The sequence below is a fragment of the Polyodon spathula genome, chromosome 10 (assembly GCF_017654505.1).
Source record: "Polyodon spathula isolate WHYD16114869_AA chromosome 10, ASM1765450v1, whole genome shotgun sequence".
In the NCBI taxonomy this organism is placed as follows: domain Eukaryota; kingdom Metazoa; phylum Chordata; class Actinopteri; order Acipenseriformes; family Polyodontidae; genus Polyodon; species Polyodon spathula.
The window spans coordinates 37,827,507-37,847,539 of record NC_054543.1 but is presented as its reverse complement, the minus strand read 5'-3'; the positions used below and the strand labels follow the sequence as shown (position 1 = coordinate 37,847,539).

General features: G+C 35.7%; 1 protein-coding gene across 1 annotated transcript in view; it reads left to right on the top strand.

Annotated features, from left to right (window-relative positions):
• Positions 1–5,014: 5,014 nt before the first annotated feature.
• The window catches only part of LOC121322258 (sodium channel protein type 2 subunit alpha-like), a 57,489-nt gene continuing 42,470 nt past the window's right edge, over positions 5,015–20,033 (top strand). The window contains exons 1-4 of the mRNA XM_041261949.1: positions 5,015–5,180; positions 10,931–11,043; positions 18,320–18,636; positions 19,770–19,888. Of these exons, the coding sequence (XP_041117883.1) occupies positions 18,373–18,636; positions 19,770–19,888 (383 nt within the window). The 5' untranslated portion in view covers positions 5,015–5,180; positions 10,931–11,043; positions 18,320–18,372. The remainder of the gene's footprint in view (positions 5,181–10,930; positions 11,044–18,319; positions 18,637–19,769; positions 19,889–20,033) is intronic.

Here is a 20,033-nt window from a genome sequence, read left to right as displayed (position 1 = left end):
TGCTAACATGTTTTTTTTTTTTTTTTATAAAGGTTATAATGCACCATTCTGAAAATTTGTATTAACCATAACTATGCCAATTACCATGCCAAATACAGACAGGAGATGGTGGACAGAATTAAAGAGAGAGAGAGAGAGAGAGAGAGAGAGAGAGAGAGAGAGAGAGAGAGAGAGAGAGAGAGAGAGAGAGAGAGAGAGAGAGAGGGGGGGGGGGGGGGGGGGTGTAAAACAGGAGGGTGTGTAAAACAATCTAGGAATAATGTGTAACATGATATAATTATTTCCCTATATGGAAGTGTTCCATTCTGTTTCACCAATTAAGAAAATAGGACCAGTCATATTATTACATCATTAAATTATGCTTAAAGGTTTATTTGGATTGGAGATGATCTCCAATGATGATGATACTTTGAAGTCAAATATAATAGCTCATTATAAACTTGTTTGAAATACAAACCAAAAACCTTAACAGCCTGGTTCCTTTCTATGTATCTTACCAATAAAGGGAAAAATGTAGGTAAAATATGTTTATTTTAATTGGGTATACATCAAATACATTCCATAACAGTAATTTAGCATAATGTCTTTTTTTATAGACAGTAAGAAAGACATAAACTGAGAATGATTCAGTGGACTGAACTCACTGTACTGTAGGAAAACACCCAGCCAGACCCAGAGGGCTCAAAGAAGCAATCATAAATAAAAAAAAAAAAAAAAAAAAAAAAAAAAAAAAAAAAATATTCAGACACAAGCAAAAAACCTGCAGGTGGTACAAACATTTATGTAAACAGTCTGTCCTCTACTAGATAGATTAATTTGTTATTCATATAGCGTCCTTGACATTCATTCTGATATATTTAAATTGGCTACTACATTGACTATTGACAAAGACTATACAAACTGCTGACATTTCAAGAGGAGCACTATCAAATAGAATTACTCTATGGATCTTTCAAAAGAAAGGATTTTGCTGATCATTTCCACCTTAGTTCCCAGAAAAATCAGAAACTTGTATCTCTCCAGAATACATGGCTGCCCAGGGTACTGTTTTAGCAGGTGCTCTGCTTTTGTTTGTTCAAGTCCTGCACATTACATACAGAAAGATTACATTACTGTTTGTACACTGTAGTTCTTTATGTCATTGAAAAGCTATTCACACAGGCTAAAATAAACATGTCTACACTTGAGTGCACTTGATAAGCCTTGTCCTGAAAATTAAGAGATGTGCAATTTCAGGGCCTATGAAGCACAGAATTGGGTCAGTGAGGAAACTTGTAAACTGGCCAAATGGGTAATTCAGCACAAATAACAAAACAAGCTGCAGGAACTAAGCAGAAAAGGCATCAATGGGAAGAATGTGTAAATGTCAGATAATTGCTGATTAATCGTGTGCCAACATGAAGCCCCCTAGCAAAGTTCATATTTAAATCTGTTTTATTTTACTTTAATTGTAAGCTTTGTGTGGGGCAGGAGCTAGGGCTTCTCCTCTGGACTCCTTGCTCTTTGTCTTGCTTTTTTAAATTTTCCTCCATCCTCACTTTCTCCTCCACTACACTGTGCCACCTCTGCAAGGGTCTGGGGGCAAGTGAAGCTCAATTCCCAACCTGAGGCCCAGCCATGCTGGCCTCATCTCCCACCAGGAAGGTTCTCCAGGAGCCAGAGGGGACTGAAAATCCAAATATATCTTAACTCTTTTGTTTTCTTGTTCTCTCCCTCTCTAGTAACAGTTGCTTCCCAGCCTTGGAAGCTGATCAGTTCGGTCTCGCCTCCATGAGGGCAGCTCTCTGCGAGCCAAGGAGAACACCTGTACTCTTTCCTAAATATCTGTTTTCATTGTGCCAGTCTGCATATCTGGAGACTTCTTCTTTGCTTGTTTATTTCTTTCTCTTTTCTAGCATTCCTGTCTCCCCGCGAAGGAAGTGAAGCCAACCCTCAGCGAAAGTGAACCTTGTAAGCCAGGTAGACTTTTAGACTTCTCTTTGATTAATCCGCTATCCTATTCTTCATTTCCCCTTGGGAGAGTAACATTTGCTTCCCAGCCTTGGAGGCCAAGCCAAAGGGAAACTTTTCCTTTTTTCTAGTCACAAGCACTTATCTCCTATTTCAATTCTTTCGATTCTTACTCCATGCAGCTCTTGCTCCTGTATGAATATGGAGTCCTAATTAATATATTGGCTCAATATTCTTCAACAATTGATAAGGCCCAAGCTTTAAAGTGTTGGCAAAACAGGCCTCAGATGATGTAACATACAGTAGACAACCCACATCCCCAAACTATTATTCTGCTACCAGTACATACATTTTTTATACTACAATAATTTATCACAGCTATTTTCAATTACAATGCAATTTTCCCTAAAAAGAAAAGTCTGCTGCAATTTTACACAGATTTTTCAGGTCATGTCTGTCTGCCTGTCTGTCCATATGTCTGCCATACTCTATATGGTAGACATGTATTATATAAGCATAATCATTTTATAAAAATAAAAATGTATTTGGTGTAGTCTGTGATTATGAGGACTATGAGTTAACTTCAATATCTATCAGTATTGTTGGTGGAATTTGTAAATGTAGGGAAGCACTGATCTAACGCAAATCTCTATTTTAATATATCATGATTTTCAGTCATTTATTGTAGCACCACAGAGGCTTCAAAGAGATTAATCAATCAATCAATCAATATTTATTTTATATATTTTATATATACCATCACAAAGCCCTTTACAGGATAGTGAGGAACAATGCATAATGCAAATACAGTGAAATATAACAAAATGAAGAGCCTGCTGTGTACTGTGTGGTATCATAAACCCACACTCACTGCTAAGCAACTACTCTATGACAACTGGATACCCTCTGGAAAAGTTTCCTTGGAGATTTATATCTGCCTCATGAAATATGTTTTTTTATGTTTAATACTGGACAGTCCTAAGCCTGTTGGGGTCTTAGAGCAGCAGACATGAAACAACACTAATGGTGGGCAGCTGCAGCAGAAGATAGATTTATACTGTATTCTTTTTTTTTTAAATCAAATTACAGTATATTAAATCTGTGGGCATCTGTATAGCACAGTTAGTCTTTTTTTTCCTGTTACACAGAGTTAGATATGGCTGATGGCCTGTCAGTACCGGTATTGTTTTGATAATGCCATATTAACCTTACAGGACTTTATCACTTTATTACTTTCTTAAAAATGCTTGAAAAACAAAAACTGAAAAAAGTATAATGGGTTTATAGGCTCATAGGCTCAGCTAGTGCACATATAAGATACAGCTTATTGCATGTAGGTAATGCATATAGTACACAAAACATAATATACTGTTGTATGCTTAACATTTCAGTTGTCACTAGATGGCATATGGTTACAAATTTTAGGCTGTAATGTTGTTGTCATGGAACCTAAAACCCTGATTAAAAAGTGTAACGCTTGATGGTTTATTAAAAGAAGGGGTTATAATTTTAATAATTCCAAAATTCATTACATGAAAATTTAATGTAATTGCCATTTAGTACTAAGTTTGGAAGAGTATGGGGAGGAAAGGTATAATCCAGATGTAGTCCAGTTTGGTGCAGGATTACATCCCCCAGAATGCCACGGAAGTGAACCAGGATGAGTTACACCTGGCTCTAATTTAATGAGGGACAGGTGCCTTGGATTTAGCAGGCAGGTTTTTAAAGCAGGTCAACGTGTTTGGTCTTGGTCTATGTTAAGGCTAAGGCCTGAGAAAAGACGTGTGTGGGAACCTTATGTGAAGGTACAGTGTTTAAATACTTGTAAAATTATGTGTGTTTTTGTAATCATTAAATGGAGCATCTGTCTGATATTAGTTGAGAATTTAGTAAGTATAGTTAGCACTCCTGGAGGAGTTAGGCCTTTGTTTTGTTTGTTTTATTTTTGTGTTGTGTAAATAAAAATACAATATATATGTTTATACCCTATCTGCTGTAGTACAGTGTTTCTATTTACACAAGACAATGTTAAAGGTCCCGAAAAGTGGCAAAACAAAACTCACTTTGCAGCAAAGTCTATAGGCCTCGACGTCTCCCTACAATTTATCTTTCAACATCTCATCTTTTGAATATGACCCTTAAAGCTGAATGCATATAATATACCAACATGTTACATGCAGAGCATTTGCTCATGCCTATGATATGAAATTAAATCCTAAGTAAATTCCACTCACTTTTTTAGGGACTGGCACTGTATTGCTTTGTTGTAAGATGTTTGTGCGACACTTTCACAGGTGAGAGGTTTCCTAGTTAAAAAAGGAACAAGGCGCACAATGTGGTGTTTTGGGATTTAGGCTAGAAACATGTAGGTACTGTATAAGCGCATACATTAATCCCACACCTCATGGATGGTACAGATCAATTATGTGCACCACATTAAGGGCAAACATGATATTTGTCAACTTCATTATAGCTCTACTGGAGCACTAGAGACCTTGTTTTTGTATGTGTGTTCATGCTGTTGTTTTAATATACAAATATTCCAAATGCAATGCTATGGACAAACTGCTGTACCTTTGCTGTGAGTCATATGGTTTGATTGCAGCGGACCACTGGAGCGTGTTTGAATTAGGATGCATGAAGTAATTTGGTAACAGGAAGAATCAATAACTTAGTTACTATAGCATTATCCTTGGCATGTCTGCATACTCAAAATTGAAATAAAAAAAAGAAAAAAAAGGTCTTCAACCGTAGAACAGGGGGACTAGTAATAATATAGCTAGCGCCAACAAGAAGTAAGAACATGGGTTTCGATATTGTTGTTAGACACATTGATCTATTTTGAATTGAACTGCAGTGGGTATGTGGTAATCACAACCACACAAGAGCACGTCCTACTTTTTCTGTCCAGCGATCGTCTGCAGCCGGTTGCTAAGGAGTTTACATGGGTATCACCAGACCTTCCTTCTTGACTGTTCGAGGAGCTAGCGTCATCAATACCCAGTGCTAAATAACCGGAAACGATCAGGGTGTTACAAGGCGAGACTGGCAGCAACTGCATAGTTCGCTCACTCTGATTGTGTTTGTCTGCTGTAACCGGGGAGATATTTTTGGAGGACAACATAAAGGCAACTAAATCTGTCCATATTACAAAAAGGGTACAGAGCTACACCAATTTGAAGGGATCTACAGAAAATGTGCACATAGCACATCTACCTTGGTTGATTACGGTGAGTAGATAAAGGGGGCGACTGGGTGAGGAACGTCTATTGATGGGGCTGACCTATTGGAGATATGGGGGGGGGGGGGGGGGGGGGGGGGGGAGCCATTGAGAATCTAGGGTCTGTGTCATTGAAAATGGTTGTTGGATGTTGATCAAGTTTGTGGAAGAAGATAAGATAAATAATTTGCAATGTAAATTGTTGTAGGATACAGATAGCTCGTTTCAACACCAAAAGGGTTCTATATAAGAGAAATGTAGAAATGTGTGCATCTAATGATTAGCAAACATATCGATAATATATTTGTTTTATCTGATTTATTTAACAAACATTTCGACAATGGGTTTTAAATGTAGCAAAGTAGTTCCCCCGTGAGCTGTCAAATACCAAAATGTAAATGCAAACCAGAATTAATTTATCAAAGGGTAGGCTACTGTATCAACGTTAAGCTTCTTACAAGCGAATTAGACATTTTTGCATATTACAATTTGCATATTTCCTATAGTTATTCGAGAAAAGACATAGACATAAAAAGCATCGGTGTCCTTGTTTATTCATTTGATTCGATTCTAATGTAAACTGTAATAACTAAAACCGACCTTCATTGGGATTCATTTAACATTCGCATTCACTGTCATACAACAGTTCTTCATGGAAATGTGTATTTTATTTGGAAAATGGTTTAAGCTATATCGAATGTAAAGGAGAGTAGCCTAGACAAGACTAAGGCTTGGTTGATGCTGTTAAAGGGTTCCAGATGGTGTCATGATGCATCTTTATTTCTCTCGGCGTTCCATTGTGAGTATATATCGACATTCTCGATGTTGATGATTTTAAATGAACGATGTGTAATTCTTCTGGAAAATGTGTATATTATGACAAAGGGTATGGGACAATAATGAAGAGGCAATGCTTCATAATTAACATAGTCTTTCCTTAATGTGCTGCTTCTAAACCATAATAAACCTTGTTTTTAGCCCCATCATTTGTATATTATTATATATACCTGTGAATCCCATAGTTGTGTCGGAATTCCACCCATTATTTCTCTCAGATGTATTCCATTGTGAGTATAACAGTGCAGAAATATAATGTAATACGGGTTGCATTTCTTGTAACAACAGGTTCAATATATTAAACATTGTTGTATTTAATGTAGCCTCTCGAGTGATGTTAGCCTTAGATACGTTTTTCTTATATATTTATTTTCAATGATAGTTATATATAAGGTGAAAACAAAAGTCCGTTGTGGCATCTTGAATACATATTTTATTACAAGATATTTACACTAACAGTGTGTCATATTCTAATAGCGAGTAGTGGGTGGGGTGAGAGTATTACATAGGCAGACATATGGACTAGTTTTACTGTATTTAAATAATGACAGTGTACAATGGCAGTGTAGCATAACTTTCACGTTGAATTAAAGTTTGAATAAAATGTTAGATTCACGTACGATTTCCTTATGCAGCATAGAAACATAAGTTAATTCAGAAAGTGTTTAAAATAGGAAGTACAACTGATTAAATATGTTGACAGATATTCCACGTTTCTCTCTCATGCTAGAAAGCACAAACATTAATGTTATTTGTTTATTTTGCATTTGCAGTAAATGCAATATTTACTCCAATAATGTGTATTGGGCAACACACCTTTGTTTAAATAAGATTCGTCATACGATTCCGGATAAGGATTAAGGTAATAGTTATTTTTAAAGTGTGAATGGTGGGGTTCTTGCCCGAGGCTGTCCCAGAGATGGGCGGAGACGGTGCAGTAACAGGCTTTAGAGCTGTTTATATGGAAAGCATTTGAAATCTCCAATATGGCGACAGCTGCAGCTGTATCTACCTTACCGGGAGAATCTGCAATGCAAAAGGTGCAATTTCTGGCAGCACACGTTCTTCTAAGTGTAAGCGATCTGCTTTTTTGTTGTCATCTCTTTTGAAAATTACTGGTCTGTTTTTGAGACGAGTACATCTCGTAGAATGATCAATTTTAGGTATTTTTAAAATGGGCAGTGTTAGCTTTTTTCCCCCCCGTTTGGTAGATTTGTCTAGAATGCGCGACTTATGCTTATTTAGGCACATTGTGCAAAATACTCTCGTTTTAAGCTGGGAGCTAGTCCTTCAGAGTCATTTGCACCATTTAACGCCCATAGTGATTAATATACTTTGACCTTTTAGTCTTCTGGGCTGTTTCATGGTATAAAGGATAAAGATGCCGTTTCTATGCACACAACCGCCAGCCGTACGAGATTCAGAGAAAAATCTGTAGTTAAACCAGCTCTTGAACAAACGCACGATTCACTTCCAGCAATCATTTTAAAAAAAGAAACATCTGTTCCTCCAGGCTACGGTTATACAGTAAATGTAAACTATGTAATCAATTAAAACCAAAAAGTAAATATTGTAGACGTCTGTGCAAATTTTGAACATATTACCGCGACATAATGTGGTTGTTACAGAAAATGAAACCTTTTAATTTGTGTATGCTGGTTTACAAAACCATAGACGTATACCGACACGTATATATTGTTCTGTATATATCTGTTAAGCAGCCTCGGTAATTGTTTTATGCTATTATTGATTTGTACTTATTATCTTAATATTAATATCTTTGTGATGGTTTGGCGTTTTCTACCATGACTTTACCCATGTTGTTATATAAAAATAAAAGGCGAAAAATAACGTGTATTGTTTTTAGAGCGGGCAACCATGACATCTGGTTTAAAAAAAGAGAAAGAAAACGGAGTGGTCAGGTGGCTGAACCGAGAATTAATTAGTTTTGAATAAATGAATGTGTTGATGTTTTCGAGAATTTCAGCTGCCCTTCAAAAATGGTTTGTGCGCATCGTTGAATAATAACCTTGATGTGATGTGGACAGTATACAGATATAACGGCTCCAATATGTCCTCAGTTATTTTCTAATGTTTGTTTTCCAATTAATACATTTTGTCTGTGTTGCAGCCGTTTACATCATTATAATGGACAAACAATCCCTGCGTCAATGCTTTCAGGACCCTGGATAGCTCTCTGTTCGTTGAGGCTGACGGCACTAGTTTGTCTCAGTATGTTAAAATAAAGCCACAATGGTTTTCACTGACATGATTTCCATAGATCAGTTTAAATATATTATATATAATAATACCTTAATGTTAAAAACTCTTTTAAAATACTCATATAAATGGATAGCATTGATATATATATATATACACACACACACACACACACACACACACACACACACACACACACACACACACACACACACACACACACAGAGTGAACCTAGTTGCTAGATCAATTTAATCCATGACATGTTTTTGTTTTAAACAATAAAGATATAAAAGCTATCTGTTTTGCAAAGAGGGTTTGTCTTTTTGCTACCAACCATGGAATATTGATATTAAGGTTAAACCAATAGCATCCTAACATTAATAGATTATTCAATATTCTTATAAAAGCATAATTCTGAAATGTAAAACACATTCTGACAAACAATCAGTTACATTTTTTAGAATGAACAAAAGAGAAGTGGAAATTCCCTTATATTTGCCACTGTGTGGCAATATAAATAGTGAGTGTCTTTAAATGTGCCAAGCAGTTGTGTTTATGAGTGAGCCAAGTAAATGGGTGTGGCATTCACAGATATATAACCCAATGTAGCTACTTGAGTAGTGTATAGCAATAAGACATACAGTGATACTCAATGAATTAAAAAACAACTCGAGGAGGCTGTGTGTTCCATTGGTTAAAGAACCAGGCTTATAATTAGGAGGTCCCCAGCTCAGCCACTGACTCATTGTGTGACCCTGTGCAAGTCACTTAACCTCCTTGTGCTCCGTCTTTCGGGTGAGACGTTGTGGTAAGTGACTCTGATGCATAGTTTACACACCCTAGTCTCATATCTTATAAAGTGCTTTGTGATGGTGGTCCACTATGAAAGCTGCTATAGAAAGATTATTATTATTACAAAATTATTCTGCAGACGTTCTTCAGATGTACAACAATGCTTATCATGCCACACATCCACTGCTTTACAATCTTCAGATAAAATGTTACAAAAGTTAAGTAGAGATGTCTTTAGTATGTTTTTGTTTCTTTGTTTCTTTGTTTCTCTATAGTACTACTTATACCAAAAAATGAAAGCAAAGCTTCTATAAACTCAATGGGATGAAAAGGTTTGGTTGTTTTGTGCTGAAGAAGACCCCAGAGTCGAACTTTCTCTGAATAATGGGCCAACACAAGTAGAGGTGGAATGATGTGATTGTACTTCTGGATTTTGGGAAGAATTTGTTTTTGGTGTTTACCACTATTGCTGTCTTGAGGCCTTCTCACTGATCTCAAGGGTTTCAACACACTTGTTTTCACTGTATGAAAATATTGTGAGATTTAACTCTTTAACACTATTGCTTTCCTTTGTTAATTGGAGACTTGTAATCAAGGATTCAAACCAAAACCTAAACAATGAAAAAAAAAATTCTCATGGAACATAAACAAAAAACTAAACAAAATTAACTTATTACATTCTGGAACGAAAACGATACTCACGATTTTGTATATCAGTTAATAACTTTTTTCATTCCCTTTAAGCCTGTTCTCTCTGTCTCTTTTGGTTTTCAAACATACAATAATTTGGAAAAAGCACTCTTCCCATGGTCTTACGTCTCAGTGGTTAATGACAAAGCATTACATCACAGCCAGCTAATGAAATGCAACATTATGTTTATCTTGCTTTTTTGGAGCAGCTAGCGAATCAAATAGCACTATATTTTACTTCAGTTCAGACTTCCACCTTGTGGTCGAATACATGCTGGGTCCACGTTATGTGATCAGTCTTGTATTTGCTCCAAATAAACAACAGGTACTGTTATTAACTTATTTTTAAGTTATGTACACAGCAGACCATAGGCCTACCTAAATCTGAGGCTATGTGAATGCCAAGTTTAGGACAAATAGGCTATAGAGAAGATGTCGCAGGCTTTAGCCAATCAAAGCAAAGTAGTCTTTATGCTGCAAAGTTTGGGTGGGATCTTCCTCTCACACAACAAATCATGTGTAAGCCACATTTGATTGACAGCTTGTGAGGCAGTTGGCACAGATTTATTTAAAATGTGCAGTTTTTTAAGAAAACTATTTATTAGTAGTGCAGCAGTTAACATGCCAAAACAAATGAGTGTTACATTTTTTAAAAAGACAACAGACAGATAATGAAGCCACAAAACCAATTCATATAGCATCCTCTTCCTCCAAATCTGCTATTGATTAATTTACTTCTACTTCAGTAGTGGAAATGGCAACGTGAAAATAAATGTCGGGAGAGAAAATTACCAAATCGACTGGATGATTTGTTTGTTACTTCATCTTTGGGAAAGCCAGGGAGCACTCTAATGAAGATTTGAGAGCAATGTAGAATCACATTTTACTAGACTGTCAACTTTGCGAATTGAACAGCCGCTTTCAAAATGACACTACACTGTCTGCTAGTAGTACTACTGGCATGTACTTTGTTGTACAATATTAATATGGGTGAAGCTGAAGTTTTTAGTCGCTGTTCAACAAACAAAGCGCAAATTGACTGTTGGGGGGATAAATGATCCAACATTAATTTAAGTTTGAGATGATTGCCACTTCATTATCTTTCCAAATATGCACACACTTTTAAGGCTCTTCTCCACTGTGAACACGATTAAGACAGCTGCGTGAGCCTCAGTGCTGACAAGTTACTTGAACATGCTGTCTCTCCTGTCGTTTGATAGAGACCTATGCGATTCTCTGGAGTATGACTGTATAATTGCAATATTCAGCAACCAGCCCCGACACCTTATCATGTAAGGTTGAGCAGAGATGAGAGGATACTAACTAGGCAATGGTAAGTAATTTACTAGCTTTCATGTATTTAATTATTGCTTAAAATATAATATTCTGGTGTTCTCGCTGGTTTGGTAATGCTAAATGTTTGGTTTTTTAATGCACATTCAAATGTATTTTGTTGTCTACTTCAAACATTTTAAATGGATTTATAGGGAAACTTTGTTGTATTCAAGGTTTTAATGGATTTAAATAATTTTTTGCAATGTAAACTATTTCCTGCGGCATCAGAGCTTTGGTTATTGCCCATCCACCCTAAGTTGAGGCCCATCCACATTTCCAAGCCTTAGCAGCTATGGCATGGTGCACAGAAAACAAGCTGTATAAGTATGTATGGCAAGTGAAGCTCTTTGTTAATAATCGAAGGTCTGCTTGATATATTCTGTATGTTAAGACATTTTACTGTATAATGAATTGCTCAGGGTTTCATTTTCATGGTTATATCCAAGTGAAGTATGTAGAAAAGTTGCACGTGTGTACATGTTACATTTGTTGTATGTCTTACTGTGAAATGTGCATACCAGTGATAATAATGTTCCCATTGGTGCTTAATAAAAAAGTGTTCATATGTAATTGATTACTTGGAGAGGATTTTTTTTTCTGCATATCTTCTGTTTAAAACAGAGTAGCTGTGCAATAAGAAATATGTAGGTTATGGTAAATATATAATGCTTTAAAGAGTTGTTTGTCACAAAAAATGTTTTTTTTTGGTATCACTTTTCAAATATATGGCAGATTTGTAGAGCCCTGGACATTTTTTATTAAGTTAAACACACCACAAAGTTGAAAGGTGGAACAGAACAGAGAAAAAAAGCAAGTGACATATTTGATGGCACCATGATCTTGATTAGTTGCAGAGTTTATTTCAGATAAACATTGCATTAAGTTATTGTGTTGGCTGTAAGGAATCTAACTCACCGAGATTGTTGGGAAATGTCGCTGTTTTTAATTATTAAAAAAAAAAAAAACTCAAACTGAAGCAAAAGAAAGTTGCAACAGAGAAAAGAAAAAAACAGTCTTCTGTCATTTTCTTTTAAGGCTGCAACAGGCATTGTTGCTTCTATAGACAGGACTTAAGTGCATTTATTGATACAGATTGATAACTTGTCACACCATTTTCCCTTTGAGTGCCGAGTTATCAGGAGTTTACTGTATTTTATGCTTTTTGTTTAATTCGAGAAAATGAAGACCTATGAACACCAATACAATAGCCCACTTGGCTAGAAAAAAAAAAAAAATTGAACCAGTATTAACCAGCATTTCATTTTGTTCAAAATGGAATGGAACAAAATCAGCCATCTGGAACTTTCAGAACCGGAGCCGATAAACTGTTCAGATCCAATCCGGAACTGAAAAAAATCTGGTTCGAATCCCTGCTTGTAATAATTATAAACGTGAGGCTACAGGCTTTCCTCTGACCACCTAACTTCATCTGTATATCCCTCCCATGTGGGTGGTTCCTTCAGGACCATAAGGCAAGAAACTGAATCAAAATGTCATAACAGTCCTTCATAACTATTTTAACACAAGTCTGTTCCATCTATCACAGCTGTTGAATGGATGTGAGATCTTTGAACAAACTTACTTACTCCTTCCTCTAAACTTATGTATTGTATAAGTGCTCTCAGACAATGGTTTGAATTCTACTTCATTTGGAGCATGTGGGTTTTTCACAAAACAAAAAATAGACATCTTATCTCTGCATACTTTAGTTATACGTCGAAGGCAAGCCAATATGTCTATATCGATACAATGTTTCAAAATGCAGTATTTTTTTATACTTGTGAAACATGCAAATCATTTAAGAAAAGCAAGTCTGCCGAGGTCTTCTTTGAACAGGAGCTGCAGCTGTTTTTGTATTTATCAGATCATGTATTTATTATTTTATCAAATAAACTTTAGGTTTGCGATAGCAGTTTGACAGGTTGTAACTGTGTAATTAACCTCTGGAGGTTCAGAACTACATTGATTTCAAGACTAGTAAAATAATCTTTGAGCCATCAGATCTTTCAAGACAGCTCTAAAGTTTGAGATAGATTCTGTAGTAAGGTTTATCTGGGAGTGAGCTTGGACACTTTGGACAACACTCTTGATTGATTTCACCATGTTTTGATCCTAGCTTCTACAAAGTACAGTAAGCCAGACTTTTATATAGAATCTTAATTTGAAGGACAGCTTATGGAGAAGTTTCTTTAAGCTGGAATTGGCCTGGGTCAAAGTGAAGCTTGTTATCTACTGTGGCCTTTAATGCTTAATAACCGAGTCATCAATGCCATACTTAACTTTGACAGAGAATTTTCTACTTATTGCTAGTTAATCCTTTTGCATTTAAGGTGGTATAGGTGAATATTACATTGATGTCCAGAAAATGAATTTTTTTTGCCAGCTTTTGTCTTCCAGAAGGATATTGACTCTAAACACTGGTATAGCTTTCCTGTGTATGGTTTCTATTATAAATGGAAGACAAATAGTTGTAGAAGTGAATCGGCTTCACCACTTGGCTTTAGAGAAAGTTTTGAAACAGGGTTGCTGCATGATTCCACCCTGACACCACATAGCTGCACCCAAGGCTGGGAGTTACGATAAACCAGTATTTATTGAGTTACGATAAAACACTTTATATATGTCAAGCTTTTATTAATGAGGCATCTCACCTTTTTCATATTTACAAATAATGCCCTAGTTATTGCAATGTCATCCAAGTCAAGCATTTCAGCAGTGACATCACTAACACTTTGGTCACTCCCAGGGTTGATTATTGATCCTCTTGTCAATAATGTAACAAATATACAGCGTAAATAGGGACATATTAAAGTTGCATTAAGCAAATGAAGATCTGTGTCTGTCTAGATCATTAAAATAAACATCACTTCCCCCCTGGTAGTTTATTATGTCCAGCTAATGGTGATTTGGACTTTTTAATATCAATAACTGTACAACTGAACAGAGCTACAACCAACAGGTTTCTCAAGTTTAGCACTCCTCTCTAGAAATGTTGATCAGTCACAATAATACTGATCTTATTACAGTCTGCACATATTAAGAGGTGAGCTTTGGACCACACTACACTTTTCCAGTAAGACTCTGTGAATAAGAAGCAGTAGGCTGTTATTCATGCCAGTGAACAAGGACGCAAGGACTCATTTTCATTTTATGTATGTTTAAACAGCCTTACCACATGAGGGAAGTAGCAAAAATAAATAAATAAATAAATAAGTTAATGAAGGAGGACAATATTATTGCAAAGAAAATGAAGTTGTTTCTGATAATGTTTGGTAAGACCCACTTTTTCAAATGAGACTGATAAGGCAAAATAGTAAGCTTGAAGTTCCTCAAAACATCTGCTTAACAGCCATGACATACCGTATCTGGCTGAACTCAATGTTCACAGAACTTGGTAGACAGTAGAGCTGCATTTTATTCCAGCTAAAAATGAACAACAGTTCAGCTGCCTTCCTTTTTATGGTTTAAATTTGCTTTTATTTATTTGTATCCCGCTGACCTTGGAATTGTGTAAACCGTTATTTCTTTATTTATCAAATCATCTAATACTGACTTATCTTCTATTGCAAACCCCTTGACTGAATAAAAAAAAAGAAGAATGGCATTCAATACAATTACAGGCATGCTAATAGGCCATTAGTATTCTGAATAAATATCCCACTAATATAAACTGCATATTCGGAATATCACAATAATGTAACACTTGCAAACACTTTTTACAGAATATAGTACCTGCAGTATTGCAATACTCCATAAATGCAAGTAGTATGCAAAATACTTCTGTCTGAATATAAAGTGAAATAATAACAGAATATTAAACTCCAATTCTGTGAAATTATTCTTAAGTATTACGAATACTTTTGACCTGTGGCTAGTGATACGAGAGCTGTATTTTTAGTGACAGGGTTTTGTTCAATTATTACTTTTCATATGCTTATCTTAAATTGAGTCCGAAAATAAACTAGCAAAACATTTTTTACAAACTCAGTTGACTGAGTTGAGATTTTGAGTTGACTTGAATAATAAAAAAGTGAGGAAAAAAAAAAACTTTTGTTTTCAGAGATTGGTCGTTGTAGTCAGGTAAAAATGTGCCATTTTTAATGAGAACATATCTAACATATTGCTCAGTGTAATAGCTACAATACGCAGATGGTATTTTTGATATTGGAGTAATGGTAGTATTGCTGTTCAGAATACTCATTCCGAATGCAGAGTTTAGGTGACTTTTCATTAGCTTTAAATATATACCATACCAGAGTACTGCTGGGATTTGTGCATGGATATGCATGTGCTCTGTGGCTCACTTGGGAGTCTTCTGAAACTGTCACCAAGAAAGAATACCCCTGCTCTAATGTGGAATAAATTCACTTATGCTATCTTGAATATTGGTATCTGGAATAAAGCCAGTGCTGTGTATATATGACTTAAATTCATATCCTGCATAACCACTATTCCAAGTACATGCAGAAGCCTCCTTGCATGTAAAAACAAAACCAAAAAAAACAACAAAAAAAACCACTTGCTGCTGTTGCCACTATAATACACCTTAGTACAAGAATGTGCATCTCAGTATTTGAATCTAGCTTAGTATAAAGAACTGCATCTACTGAATACTGTCATATTGTTGGTTTTCATAACCCTTGTAAGGTCCTTGGCTTATTTGAATAGTTGTGCAATAGTTTTTACCAGGCTTTATCATATGGTGCTTTATATTGCTTGCCTTTGCTGGCTTTAACTAGGCTTGTACTGCCTTGATTCATATAACTATGTGTTTGAGATTGTATAATGCAGTAAACTTTTGTAACTAAGGGTGTAACCTTGAACGAAAGAAGAAACAAATGAGACTACATTTTGTATTAAATTTGCAACAGTACAAAAGCAGTTATTTATTTATTTATTTATTTATGCCTAATTGGGACAATTTTGCACACGTTTTCCATTATTTACTAATTTAAATGCAGCACATGCATTCTGCAATGTACTACATGTCAATTTTACATTTCTTTATTTAACTCAACTTTAGCTACCAGTGCAGTTTGTATCATCTAATTTTGCAATATATTTCCTAAAATGAAAAACAGATGCAGCTCAAGGAAATGCATGGCCTGAAAATAAGTTTGTTTTCTGGAGCATTTTGAAGAGAAATGTGCACAAAAAAGCACATTAAAAAGCAATGTTTCTTGCTCTTTAAGTTGAGTAAACAATTTCTCCACAATGGGTGGCATATTCAATTTCGTTTGTCTTCCATAACTGTTAAACCGTCAATAGTGCTTTATTTAGAAACACTCGATAACAGCCAAAGTCTACAATAGGTCACGTTACATGAGTGTTTATTTTTCTCGAGACATCTGTTTCTCGTGAAATAAACGTGGACATGGTGCCTATTTGTGTTTACATGTAAAGCCTCTCATTTCCCTTTGGAACGCCTGCTTTTCAACGAACGCTGTGCAAATGAAGGAAAGCGGGAAGGGGGGATTTAAATTAGCCATGCTGACGGCCACTTAGATTCTCGTGCTGTTAACTGTGAAAGTCCCCAAATTACTGTTTACTTCGAGCAGAGAAATGTTTCACGAGAAAGAATCCATGTGTCTTTGTGTGTTATGTAAATGGTTATTAAAGATCTGATTTGCTGATGGATAGGGCCTGCTTTTTTTAACACTATGTTTTACTGTTATCTCCCACAGTACTTTTCAAACATCATCTGTATATCTGTGTGGTGGTGGGAGAGGGGGGGGGGGGGGATTTATTAGATCTTTATTAATAATAATAAACTGGGACAAATCCAAGTGGTGGTTGAACAGGCATTTGGGATATTGCAAGGGAGGGGTCGGATACTACTGAAGCATAGTGAAGTGAACCACAAGCTTCTTCCCCAAATTAATACAGCCTGCTGTATCCTGCACAATCTGTGCCAGGACCGTAAGGAGGTGCTCAGGCAAGCAGAGGAACAGCTACCTCAGCCTCCAGCAATAATTGTACAACAGCAATTTGAAGAGGGTGCTGCTATTAGAGATGCACTGCTAGCTTTATTTTTGTAACCCGATGGCGTACTTTTATTTTGTATCACATTTTTGTTTCATTAGCTTGTTTTGTATCTCTTTTATTCCAAATATAGTATCCTCATTTGCGTTGTACTTGTATGTATGACTGCTTCTGTTCAATAAAGAATTGGAATATTGAGTAGTATTGTTGATTCCCAAGAAATAAGTTGCGAAAATTCCACACCACATTTTATTTTGAGAGTGGGTTAAATAGTGTTCGTGTTGTGCATTATATCAATCTGCCTCATCATATCCTCTTCCCTTATGGATATTAACATGGACATCGGTTTTACTCGGACATAAATAACTAGGAGAAATTGCATTGACATATACACATTTAAACATAATACTTTACAATGAAGTTGTTCTGACAGTTTGGAAAATTATTTGGAGAATAACTGTATTTTAAAGTACTGCAAAGTAGCTGTAACCATTGGAATTCACAAGACCACAATGCAGTTTATTAAACATTTTTAGTAATAGTTTTAAACAGAAACTTGGTAAATACAATCTATATGATACTTTACAAACACATTTAGATCAGTGTATGATTAGCATTATACAAAGTTCTATGGCACACGGAGAAAAAAGTGGTCATTGCAACATCAATCCGATAAAGGAAATTTTAGGAAAGGACTTGAACAAGCTCATTTACATTTTCACGAGAAACTCGTGCTTACAGGTGTAAGTGACCATTGATTTCATAAGCTTTTCCTGGAATCTCACAAGAAATGGAGACTTTCATGGTAAAATACTGAGACCGTTTTTTGGGACACTTTCACAAGTTTTCCCTTCCAAGTTTCGTGTTTATCGTCAATTCACGTGAAATAATCACACATGTAAACAGGCCTATTGATGCAGCCTTATTCCTAAATATCCCCATCCCTTTATGGCCTGTGGAATATTCATGTTTGGTTTCTTTCTGGAATCCTACTTGGCATTTCACCAGAGATATACCAATAGGGTATGCGAAAATCCTAGTCAATAGCTTCAGGTTGTGAATTCGCCAAAAAAAAAAAAAAATATATATATATATATATATATATATATATATATATATATATATATATATATATATATATATATATATATATATCCAAACGAAGCAATAGTTTCATACTTTATAGTTTGGGAACAAAGGAATTGAATATGTCACATGTGCATTTAATTTTGTTGTTGGCCTGCAGTGTAGCACATGAGGTTTTCTAACTATCATGTCTTGTCTGTTTTTAGCACTTTCTTATGCAGGAGGCTAACCATTAACTTTGAAGGTGCAGGATGAAAAGATGGCTCAACGGCTTGTACCGCCAGGACCTGAAAGCTTCCGCCTGTTTTGCCGAGAATCTCTTGATGCTATTGAAAAGCGCATTGCAGAGGAGAAAGCAAAGAAACCCAAAGGGGACCGTCGAGACAATGACGATGAAAATGGCCCAAAGCCAAACAGTGACTTGGAAGCTGGAAAATCACTGCCATTTATTTATGGTGACACCCCTAAAGGAATGGATTCAGAACCCTTGGAGGATCTGGATCCATATTACATGAATGAAAAAGTGAGTGTAAATAAGCAGCACCGGAAGAGTGGTTACCATAGATACAAGAATGCTTGGAATGAAAGCTGGAAACAATGCGAAGTGCTCCTGCCCTTTACAACTCTTTAATACAGTATATTGTTAGCTGTGTCAACTGGCTAGTTGACATCTTTTTATATATTTAGTAATAGCGGTTCAACAGAATGAGGTTGTTTTATGTAACCATAGTATACGTTTCTGTCTCTTTAATATTATAGTATTGTCTATATACTGGTACTACAGGTACCTTATTGGCGTACACTATTTTTTGCCAGTACTATACGGTACATACAATCAGAAATGCTAATTGTCATAAAGTACAATTGAAATGTCAGTATAACTATCAGTGCTTACTGAATGTACAGCAGCCAAAAGGTTTGGTAGCCGCAGGGTTCCACACAATCTTTTAAATTATAATTGGCCACACCCTGGTGATTGCATATGAGAAACTTGACAATTTTTACACTTATACCTTTAAAGTCTGTTTCAAAGCTGTTTTCAAAATATCTGCTTTAGTGCACTGATAATGTAAGGATTATTACCCACATTGCCAAACAGATAACACGGCATTAGCGATCAGAACAGAAAAGTCAGAGCACTTGTTGTTATGTTTGTATGTTTTTTTTAATTGCGCTTCCTGCAGTGATTTAGGGGACGTTTGAATCCCAGTGCACTAGAGCGGCCATTTTGAAAAGTTAAAAAAGTTGTCAGGATGTTAGCAATGAAAAGAAAAATTACAGGTATGTTATATAAACAGTTGTAGCAACATATGGGGATGTATAACGCTATATTTTTCGGAAGCCCACTACTTGCTCTTTAACATAATAATATACATCCATGTTTTATTCAGTACCAATATGTTATTTATTTAGTTAGTAAACATTTAACAGGTAGTTAATAATAGTCATCAACAATCATATTGTACTTGTCAACAATGATGCGCTGTCATGGAATATACACCTTACTTTGTTCTCAAAGAGAAAGTTAATGTAAAATAAATGATGCAAGTGCATATGGAATTGGATTGAGCAGTAACTATAGTTTAAATGTTTCTGACTATCTTTGCTAACTTTTTGGATTGCAGATTTATCCCACTCTTTTCTTTTCTCTTTCAGACCTTTATAGTATTGAACAAAGGGAAGACAATCTTCAGATTTAATGCCACACCTGCCTTGTACATCTTAAGTCCTTTCAATCCTCTTAGAAAACTAGCGATTAAGATATTGGTACATTCATATCCTTTGCAGATTGAAGTTATTCTTAAGAAATAAAAAGTATGAGTTCCCTTTCAATTTGAAGATGACCACCAACATACTTATGGCATATGCCTGCCATAGGTAGGTATTCACTGAGCATTTTATGTCAGAGTTGCCAATAGG